General features: G+C 42.1%; 1 protein-coding gene across 4 annotated transcripts in view; it reads right to left on the bottom strand.

Annotated features, from left to right (window-relative positions):
• Window positions 1-679: 679 nt before the first annotated feature.
• Window positions 680-11,630, bottom strand: part of galntl6 (polypeptide N-acetylgalactosaminyltransferase like 6) — a 1,226,984-nt gene continuing 1,216,033 nt past the window's right edge. For all 4 annotated transcript variants that reach the window (XM_073047999.1, XM_073047997.1, XM_073047996.1 and 1 more), the window contains exon 13: window positions 680-1,457. In XM_073047999.1, the coding sequence (XP_072904100.1) occupies window positions 1,290-1,457 (168 nt within the window). In that variant the 3' untranslated portion in view covers window positions 680-1,289. The remainder of the gene's footprint in view (window positions 1,458-11,630) is intronic.

Genomic DNA, 11,630 nt, shown 5'->3' with positions numbered 1-11,630 from the left:
CCATATTCTCCTGCCTTCTCCCCATAACCTTTGACACCCTTAGTACTTAGGAACCTCTCAACCTCCGCTTCTAATATACCCGTCTGGGTCATGATGTGTGCCTGCATTGCTGGTAAGGTGATGGTGCCAATGCATACACACTGTTAAGTCACAGCACTAGCCTAAACAGACCTAGAGGTGGAGTGAAGAATATAGAAGTGGCCTCGCCTACCCTCAACCTCAACCTGCTTCCTCCACCTCTCATGCAATGGGCTTCTAATCCATTGTCTCAGAATATGAATCTTATTCAACATTTCCTTTCTGTTTTACATCTTGAAGTGGCTGAGCATGTATAAAGTGGCTGGGCCATGTGAGTGGCAGGATTGAAACTAAATGATTTATGAAAATTTATTGAGAAATAATGTGCAGCGATCGCTGGGAATTGCTATGCCAGGTATATATATCACAATATTCCATTTTAATAAAATCTCAGAACAAAATAGTGCAAAATGTTGTTTCTCAGAAACCTAGTAAATATTTCAGTCCTCTGAAAGGCAAACAATTTTTTTGTGCTATGTGGCAAATGATGTGCATTAGACAATTCCTAGAATTCCCATCGCCCAAAGTTTGCCAATAAATGACTCACAAAATTTGTTCTTGAATTTAATACATACAAAAAAATGAAAAGACAGTTGTTCACAAAGCCCAAATAGGGTTTAAAAAAAAAACTCAGTATAATTGTTGGATACTGGCCAGCTCGTCATTAGGGTCTAGTGAACAGGTTCGACTTGGTATCAGCCATGCACTCCGTTTGCTGATCAGCCGAGCTGTGTCCTGCCCTAAAACAAAAAGTGCTATCAGCATCCACTTAAAGATACATCGGAGCAGGATTGACCTGAGAATCTTCAAAATTTCCAGCTCTTTTCCGTTAAGTCAGGTAAAATCTGTCCGCTCTTGACCAGCAAGGCATTCCTGAGCCCTCGCGAGCCTTTCCACATTCTCTTGACAGCTGGTGAGGTTCTTTTTTTTCCCTTTCCATCCAAAGTGCGTCAGTTGCATTCTTGGTTTTGGCTACGGCTACCACCGATCCTGAGAAATGAGCCCGCCAACCCATCCTGCGCTCACTCACACATACACAGACACACGCACACGCACACGTACACACACACACACACACCTAGCCCTCCCCACATCCCTACCCCTGTACCTACGAAACTCGACACCTGAACGAATCGATCTGGATGCTGTCAGTTCCAGCCAAAGGACTGACTCGCCAAATGTGCACAACCTCTGCTTCGGCAAAGATATCCCTAGGAGCTGGAGTTACTGTTGAAGTTGTCCAGAACAGTTAAATTGACGTGTTGAAAAATCCACTGCTGAGTGTGCACTGTGGGGTTACATCGGCTCATAAAAATCTTCTTGTCGGCTAGGCTGCAGTCCATGCAGCTATTGGTCACTGGGTGATAAAGCGTTTTATCCTAAGGAATATTAAAAGACAGAGAAAGGTGATCTGTCAAGGGCATTGTAATACAGAGTTACAGTAATAAGCAGCTTCACACCATTACAATCCCTTGTCAGGACGGCACGGTAGTGTAGTGGTTAGTGTAACGTTTCACAGTGCCAGCAACCTGGGTACAATTCTTACCACTTTCTATAAGGAGTTTGCACCTCTCCCTGTGACTATGTGGGTTTCCTTCGGGTGCTCTGGTTTCCTCCCACATTCAAAGACGTACGGGTTAGAACATTGCTTCCTCACATGGATATAATGGGGTGACACAGGCTTATTGGGCCTAAAGGGCCTGTTACTGTGCTGTACCTCCATGTAAAACTAAAAAATATATACATGTTATGAATAAATACTTGGATGGATTAAAATATTAGGAAGAAGTTTCTGGTTAAAAGGTGTTCCCAAATAATCAGAAGGTGTATTTACAGATCTTATGGACAAAATCGACTTGGGTATGAAAATACACAAAGATCACTCAATATGATAATCATAGCTTCATAGTATTGTAATGAGTGACATCGAAAGCACATAGGTAATAAAAAAGAACAGTTACCTCAAGTGTAGAGAAACAGGAAATTGGATCAGCCATTCGTAGGAGTGAAAGCTTGTTGAATTTAGTAACATAATGGGAGCTTATGTAAGGGTGGCTACAACACATCTCTCCCTTACCCCTGGCCTTTTCACCTTTCCACACTTGTCCTTACATCTGCTCCTTCACCACCACCCAGGGATCTAAATAGTTCTTCCAGGAGAGGCAAGGGTTTACATGCTTCTCCTCCAACTTTTTCTATTGCATTTGGTGCTCCTGATGTTGCCTCCTCTACACTGGCAAGACCAAGCATAGATTTGGTGACTGCAGAATGTCTTTACACTCAGTCCACAATGCCATTCTGAGCTCCCAGTTACTGACCGTTTCAAAGCCCCTCCCTGTTCCCACATTGACCTGTCCACCCTTGGCCAGGAAGAAGCTCACTGCAAACTGGAGAAGCGCTCCTTATATTCAACAACCCAGTGACGTTAATATTGAGTTTACCAATTTTAGGTACAAAAAACCTGCCCCCCCCCCCACACCTGATCCTTTGGTCCTCCTGTTTTTGTCCCCATAACTACCCACCCTCCCACCTCCACCCCATGGTTTCTCCTTCACCCGTCGTTGTCCATTTCTCTTCCTCCATACACCAGCTTCACACGCAGGCTCCCATTGACCCACCCCACCTACAACATTGCTCCAACTGTCATTCACCACCTCCCTTTTTAATGGCCTACATTTTCACCTCCTTTACTAAAAATAATCCAGCACTGGTTGAGTCAGTAGCGAGAAGGCAAAGACAATGTTAGCACCTATTTTGAGAGGACTAGAATATACAAGCAAGAAAGTAATGCTGAGGCTTTATAAGATGTTGGTCAGTAAGTGGGTGAATTTTGGACCAGAAGGCCTAGCCTCAGAATAGAAGGATATGCTTTAGAAAAAGATAAGTAACAATGTCTTTAGCCTGAGGTTGGTGAATCTGTGGAAATCATTGTCATCTTGCTCCTCCACTCTCAGTGCTAATCAGTGTTTCAACCAAAAATGTCAACCATTTCATCAGGAGGGTAGTGACGATGTTCAACCCTGATGAAGGGTTTCAGCCCGAAACGTCGTCACTACCTCCTCCCATAGATGCTGTCTGGCCTGCTGAGTTCTGCCAGCATTTTGTGTTTTAATGGTAATAGAGGATTGTTTTTCTGATTGACGGCCTGTGACCAGTAGTGTGCCTCAGGAATTCAAACTGCATCCGTGTTGATTGTTATATACTGCATATTAATGATTTGTTTGAAATAAAACACCAACACAATTCTCTTGCAAAACCACTTGTATCAGCTGTGCTTTTGTAACAGCAAACCTACTTGGGAAAGGTTGGCAGATTCTACTGATGCACCAGACCAAACAAATGAGATGTCTTCATGAGGGAATTTCAGAACTTGATGCCGCTGCAGCCAAGGACAAGGACACCAGAGGAGGTAGGACTTCTGGATGAACAAGCAAACAGCCAGAGATTTCAGAGGACTATAAAATTATGGGAGATTAGGGAAGGGGGTTGGACAGATCCTATAGGATTAGGCCAATAGACCATTCAGCTCTCTTCTGCTTATTGCATTTTCAAAAAAATTCATGGCTAATATTTTATCTTGATCCTACTTTCCTGCACTATCCCTATGTACTGCAATTATTTTAATATCCAAAAATCTCTGTGTCCTGACAGGACTGATTGCTGAACCTCCAGAGCCACCTTAGCTACAGTATGACTCTAGGCGAAGAAACTTCTCCTCTTGGTTCTGAATGGCTGATTTCAAAGTTCAAAGCAAATTTATTATCAAAGTACACATTTGTCATTGTGTGCTGAGATTTATTTTCTTCCAGGCATTCACAGTAGAACAGAGAAATACAGTGGATCAGTGAAAAACTACGTGGAAATATTCCTTATTTCAGAACTGTAACCTCTAGTCCTAGGCATCTCAGCTAGAAATATCATCTTTGTATCCACCCTGTCAAGCCTAAGAAAAATTTTAATATTTCATTGAGATCTTGTTCCATTCTCTTAAAATCAAGAAATGATAGAGTATTTACTCTATCCTCACTGGACAAGTCTGTCATTCTGGGAGTTAATAAGGGGTGGCATGGTAGTGTAGAGATTAGCTCAACACTTTACAATGCAGGTGATCCGGGTTCAATTCCTGCAATTGCCTGTAAGGAATTTCTGCATTCTCTGCTTGACCATGTGGGTTTCCTCCGGGTGCTTCGGTTTGCTCCCACAATCCAAAGACATACTGGTTGACAGGTTAATTGGTCATTGTAAGTTGTCCCGTAATTAGGGTCAGATCAAATCAGGGAATTGCTGAGCAGCATGACTCGAAGGGCTGGAAGGGTTTATTATGCGCTGTATGGCAATAAATAAATAAAAGCTGAAATTGCACCCCCTCTGTCACAAGTATATCCTTCGCTTGGCGTGGAAGCATTGTGGCCTTTGCTCCAGCTGTTGTCTCACTAGGGTTCTACATAATTGCAGTAAATTACTCATACTCAGATCCTCTGCAATAAAGGCCAATGTACCCTTTATCCTTATAATTGCTTGTGATTCATACTTATATTTGTATACATTTTAACAAAACAATCATTTGTTGAAAATAGTAATTTAAGCCATCTATTACTGTGTGTGTGGGGGGGGGGGGTTGGGAAGGGAGATGAATGTTATAACGATGTATTGAACATGACCGCTGTAATCTGGCTCTTTCCACATAAATGTGGTGCCATTTTCAGTCTAGCTTCATTTGTTTCCTTTCATGGGCAGACCGAAGCCAAGGTCTGCAAAAAGGAGATTACAGCATTGTAGATTTGGATTGTGTTCAGTTAATAGGGATTATTTTGTATGTGTACGTCAGTTTTAGGAGGCCACAAATCCACTGGCCAAATTCATCCTTCAAACATCTTGCAAGTTCTTACGGAATTGTCAGTACTGAGCCAGAAAGGAAGAATGAAAATTCCCTTTAATAACACTCTTCTGAGCCAGAAAAAAAATACGAAGTTGGGATATAGAAGAAGGGATTTTACTCAGCATGTAAAGAAAGATGTTTTTATATAATTTCACAGATACTGAACAGCCAATTAGATGGACTTATTAAATTACAAATCTGTTACATTGTAGCCTTAGTCCATTATAAGTGCCTAGAAACCCCAATGTAATGGTGATAACACAAGCTACTTCAGTCACTCTGGTTGAAAGATAAACACTGCAAAGGATGCAGGAAAATTGAAAATGCCTCCTAAATAATGTCATAGGATCTTCCAAATCCACCCAAGAGACTATATGTGCAATTGATCCACCATTTCATGTGAAAGGCAGCATAACTGTGTTGTGGAGCTGTAGCACTGCCAAGCTGAGATAAGGGATAAGGTGGATCTTTAAAGATTTATGGGATTCTGATAGGAGAGGGGGATTGATGCTGAGATCACATTTTATTGAATACCAGAGCAGGATTAAGGGGCTGTATTTCTTATGTTCTGTTTGCATCTTAGATTTTATGCTCAAATCCCTTGTGTAACAAAAGAGCTGCACAGCTCAGAAACAGGCCCTTTGGCCCAACTTGTGCATACTGACCAAGGTGGCTTCCTGAGGCAGTGCCACTTGACTTCTTTGGGCCCATCAATGTTCAAGTGTCTTTTAAATGTTATTATTGTAACTGCCTCATAGGTACACTGAGTCAGGTAAATAATAACCTGCCTCAATGTATGATGAGCGTTTGATGGCTCTGGGCCTGTAAACACTGGCGTTTAGAAGAATAAAGGAGGAACTCATTGAAGCCTAATGAGTATTGAAAGGTCTAGATAGAGTGGATGTTTCAAATAATGGGAGAGTCTAGGACCAGAAGGCTGTTTATTCTCTATATCCACCACCTTCTGTGTGAACAATCTGTCCCTCCAATCGTGATTGGTTAGTTTAGAAACTGCAGCTGCTTTTCCCATTGGACAGCTGTCTGGTGTCCAGTTTCAAATATCCTGGGTATATAAAGCAAGTATGGGAGGTACTTGCTCTCCCTTTGTTTAAGGTAAGCAAGGCACATGGCCTTTGGGAAGGTATGCTCTGCACATACTTAGTTTGTTCAATGAATTGGATTGAATTGACTTTATTTCTTACATCCTTCACATACATGAGGAGTAAAAATCTTTATGTTACGTCTCCATCTGATCGAGCAATGTACAAATTATAGCAATTCGTAATAAATAGTATGTACAGTAAGATATACAACAGGACAGTCAATATAGCTTGAAATACAATCGTGTCAGCATGAATTAATCAGTCTGATGGCCTGGTGGAAGATGTCCTGGAGCCTGTTGGTCCTGGCTTTAATACTGCAGTACCATTTTCCGGATGGTAGCAGCTGGAACACTTTGTAGTTGGAGTGACTCAGATCCCCAATGATCATTCGGGCCCCTTTTACACACCTATCACTGTAAACGTCCTGAATAGTGGGAAGTTCAAATCTACAGATGTGCTATCCGCACCACTCTCTGCATAGACCTGCGATATAGGGAGGTACAGTTCCCATACCAGGCAGTGATGTAGCCAGTCAGGATGCTCTCAATTGTGCCCCTGTAGAAAGTCCTTAGGATTTTGGGACTCATCCTGAACTTCTTCAACCATCTGAGGAGAAAGAGGTGCTGTTGTGCTTTTTTCATCACTCAGCCGGTATGTACACAGTGATGTGTATACTGAGGAACTTAAAGCTGTTCACCCTCTCAGCTCCAGAACCATTGACATCAATAGGGGTTAGCCTGTCTCCGTTCCTCCTGTGTCCACAATCAGTTCCTTTGTTTATACGACATTGAGGGAAAGGTTGTTTTCTTGACACCACTTCTTACCTGTAGGTTGCCTCGTTATTATTTGAGATAAGGCCAATGTAGTATCATCTGCAAATTTAATTAGCAGATTGGAGCTGTGGGTGGCAACACAGTCACGGGTATGCAGAGAGTAAAGGAGGGGGCTTACAACACAGCCCTGGGGGGCTCCTGTGTTGAGGGTCAGAAGGGGCAGAGGTGAGGGAGCCCACTCTTACCATCTGCCAGTGATCTGATAGTCCAGGATCCAGATGCACAAGGCAGGGTGAAGGCTGAGGTCTCTGAGCTTCATGTCAAACCTGGAGGGAATTATGGTGTTGAATGCTGAACTGTAGTCCAAGAACAGCATTCTCACATAAGCATCCCTCTTCTCCAGATGTGTAAGGACGGTGTGTAGAGCTGTGGCTATTGCGTCATCTGAGGGTGAATCGTAGGGGGTCCAGTGTGGGTGGTAGCATGCTGCAGATGTTGTCCTTGACCAGCCTCTCAAAGCATTTGCTTATCATTGAGGCGAGTGTGACAGGACGCTAGTTGTTCAGACATGTTACCTTGGTCTTTTTAGGTACAGGGACAATGGTAGATGTTTGAAGCAGGAGGGCACTCTACGCTGGGAGAGGGAGAGATTAAAAATGTCTGCGAACACACCTGCCTGTTGTGCCGTGCACATCCTGCGTACTCGCCCTGGGATGCCAGCCGGTCCCGCAGTCTTGCAGTTACCCACTCGCTGGACACACCTGTATACTTCAGCCTCAGAGATGATCAAGGTGCAGGTCGCATTGGCGGCTCTCCTCAGGGGCTTAGTGTTGGCAACATCGAACCAAGCGTAAGAAAGGTTTAGCTCATCTGATCGAGAGGCAGCGATGGTGTTCATACTTTGCCATAAGTTGTGTGTGTTGTTGGAGGACAGTTACATCTGGATCTTGTCCCTGTATTGTTGTTTCGCTGCCTTGATGACTTTGCTTAGGTCATAGCTGCACTTCTTGAGTTCCCGGTGGTTACCGGTGGCGAAAGCTCTGTTTCGCATGGTGAGTGCAGCACGCGTGGGACTGTTGATCCAGGGTTTCAGGTTTGGATAGACCGAAACCAATTTTTTGGGGATAACATCCTCAAAGCACTTCTGGATGAAGCTCGTGACCCCTTCCATGAATACATATGCTTGTTAAACATTCAGCTACGTAGGGTCTGTAACTTGGGGAACATGAATGTTTGGCCGAATTTTTACTGCTTGTCAATAAATGATTTGTATACCTATCTGCGTTTTCTGTCTTGCCAGATCTGCCAACCTGATTCAACATTGCACACATCAATATTACTAAAAGAGGTATTGATGGTCCTGGGGCATGTGAAGATGGATAAATCCTCAGGGGCTGAACAATTGTATTGTAGGGCATTGTGGGAAGCTGAGAATTTGTTTGGTCCCTGCCAAAAATAGTTGTCATGGCCAGGTTAATGGAAGACTAGAGTGTGACTCCTGTCACGTGTTTATTTAAGAAGGACTGCAGGACAAGCCATGGATTTGGGGTAGTGATTTTGTTCAAGGGCAAAGGGATTTACTGAGTTTTCCAGAAATAGATAACCACACTTAAGAGAACTTATTCTCTCTATACCTACCCTTTTGATCTAATACAGACATACAATATCTTTGGATTCTTCTTTAACTTTTCTGCCAAAAAGATTTAATTTCCCTTTTCACCCTCCTGATTTCTTTCTCAAATATACTTCTACATCCCTTTATTCCTCAAGGGATTTGCTTGTTCCCAGCTGCCTATACAATCAAGAAAGCTCACCAATGCCTGAAATTTCTGAGGATGCTGAAGCGAGCTGGGCTATGTACGTCAATTCTTACGCCCTTCTACAGATGTACAGTAAATGCATCCTAACCTGCTGCATTACTGCATGGTATGGAAACTGCACTGCGGCAGACAGGAAGGCTCTATAATGGGTGGTCAAAACTCCTCAACACTTCACTGTAACCAGCCAACCCGTCATCAAGGACATATATTCAGAAAGGTGTCAGTAATCTTATGAAGGATCCCACCCACCTGCTCATGGACTGTTTGCCCCACTCCCATCAGGGAGGAGGCTATGCAGCATTCTTTCAAAGATCACCAGACTCAGAAACAGGTACCTTCCCCAAGCAGTAAGGCTGATCAACACCTCTGCCCAATAAGCTCCCCTGCCACCACTACTTTATCATTTCCTGTCAGAGTCACCTTATGCATAGACACTCCTGTGTCTAGCACCACTTTATGGACATACAATCAGTCTATATATATATAAGCTATCTTATGTATTTATATTGATAGAACACAGTATTAAAAAATACTTTTTCTTATTGTGTTTATTTTGTGCTGCATCAGATATGGAGCAATAATTATTTTGTTCTCCTTTACACTTGTGTACTGGAAGTGACATTAAACAATCTTGAATCTTGAACATTTTCCTGCTCAGAGCCACAATGCCCCTTGTCAAGCACATTTGCTAATCCTGCCAACCAGCCCTTCACTCTAACAGGACCTTTGGCCCTGAAGTCTTCCTACCTCACTTTCGTTTTCTGGATATATCTTTACATTCCAACATCCCCTCCCAATCGGCCTTTGAGAATTATTATCTAATGTCATCAAAATTAGGATTGCCCCAAATCTAAGATTTTAACTTGTGGACCATTTCTTTCTTTTTGCATAACTATTTGATATTGAGCAGAGTAATTGTCACTGGTCCCAAAGAACTCTCCTGCTTGCCCAGCCTTATTTCCTAAGAGGAGGTTAAATGTTGCTCCTCTCATATGTCTATTTACATACTGCTTGAGAAAACTTTCCTGGACAAATTCTGGCCCACCTAATGCCTTAGAGCTATGTCTGTCGCAGGCAATAGGCACGTTAAAAGCACCTACTGCTACCTTCCTATTATTCCTACAGCCATCTGCGACCCCTCTACATACATAGAGTGGGATTTCATTCCTTGACTTTCTGGCTCAGAAATAAGAGTGTTCACTCTGTGCCATGGTATCATCATAATTCATGGCATGACAGGTGGTCAATGAACTACTATCTCATGCTCGCTGAGTTTTTGAGAGTGGTTCATCTTTTCAGCTCTCCCTCCATTGCTTTGAAGGTTGCCTAGCCTCAGATATGGACATCTTTTTCGTATTGAGTTCCAGACCTCACTGTTCTTTGGAGTGAAAAATGTTTTTATTTAATGCATCCTCCATTAAACCTGATGTCTTAATTTCAAATCCCTTTGTTATTAACCTCTTATGAGAGACTAAACATACAATACTATAAAAGCAGGTAAGTTCAATAGATACGTGTTGGAGATATATGATATACTGATAATGTTGTAATTTATTGTCCAACTCCAATAGGCTGTTAAAGGTCAATTATAGTGGTGTGTCTAAAGTCACATACAAACTACATGATACAATATCTCAGGAAGGCAGCAACCATATTCAGAGACCCCCATCTGGATCCCTTCCAACGATTTGGGCCATTCCCTCTGCATGGTGATACGATCAGGCAGGGGGCACAGAAGCCTTAAGACCCACACTTCAAGGATCAACATGGACTATTTCTCTCTCTCAGCTTGCACTAGTATCTTTACACTTATTTTGTTATCTTGCACTCATATAAGTAATGTATAATTTATAGTTAGTTAAGATTATGTTAACTAATGTTTGTCCTCATCTTGTACTGTACTGTGCTGTTGCATAAAGCTAATTTTCATGGCATTTATACCCTGAGTATTTATGCTGATGACAACAATAAACTTAATGTTGGACCTGAACCAGCTAGGATATGGATGTCAGAGTTTCTTCCTTAAAGAACATTGGTGAACTAATAGCTTTTACAACAATTCAGTTGTATTGTGGTGACCGTTACTGAGACTTAGAATTTTGATTAATTCCAGATTCATGTTTTTACTTGAATTTAAACTCTGAAGCTGCCATGGTGAGATTTCAATTCAAATGTCCACATCAATGTTCTGGAGATCTGGCTGCTGGTACTGTAACTTAATCATTACACATACATTGCGGTAAATATCTGGCAAGTCTTTCTCATCTGCCTCCATTGCTATAACCTTGTGATTCAGAGTTATATCAACTGTTATTTTGACATCTGTCATCCTTGAGCCAGGAGTCACCTCGTAAAGAGGGACATTGTGAAAAGAATTCCTCCTGACACACCCTAAGCATTCCAGAGTAGTGACTGACCATAAGTCCATGTAAAGCTAAAATGAGTAGATTTATTTAACATCTGAATGCTGGAGTACATGTATAAAAGTTGAAAGGGGGAAAAGGTTAAATTTATTTTACACAGAGTAGCAGGTTGGAAGAAGATAAGATCATAGCATTCAAGGGGCTTTTATGTAGACACATGAATATGTAGGAAATGAACAGCTATAGATCATGTGTTGGCAGAAGAGATTAAGTTTTATTTGGCATCGTGTTTGGCACAGACATTGTTATTCCTGTGCTATTCGTTTCTGTTTCATCAATTAAGATAAAATGTGTTCGAATTACGTATATCCAACTCATCATTTTAACGGAGACTATTGCACTAACTTTAAATTCCTTAGTGCTATCATTTCAGAAGATCTATCTTGGGATGGGCCCAGCACGTAAATGCCACTATGAAGAAAGCACAACAGGACCTCTACTCCCTTAGAAGTTTGCGAAGATTCAGCATGACATCTAAACCTTTGATAAGCTTCTATAGATGTGTGGTGGATAGTACATTGACTAGTTGCATCATGGTATGGAAATACCATTGC

Source organism: Hemitrygon akajei, chromosome 6 (assembly GCF_048418815.1).
Source record: "Hemitrygon akajei chromosome 6, sHemAka1.3, whole genome shotgun sequence".
NCBI classification, from domain to species: Eukaryota; Metazoa; Chordata; class Chondrichthyes; order Myliobatiformes; family Dasyatidae; genus Hemitrygon; species Hemitrygon akajei.
This window is presented reverse-complemented; position numbering and strand designations above follow the sequence as displayed.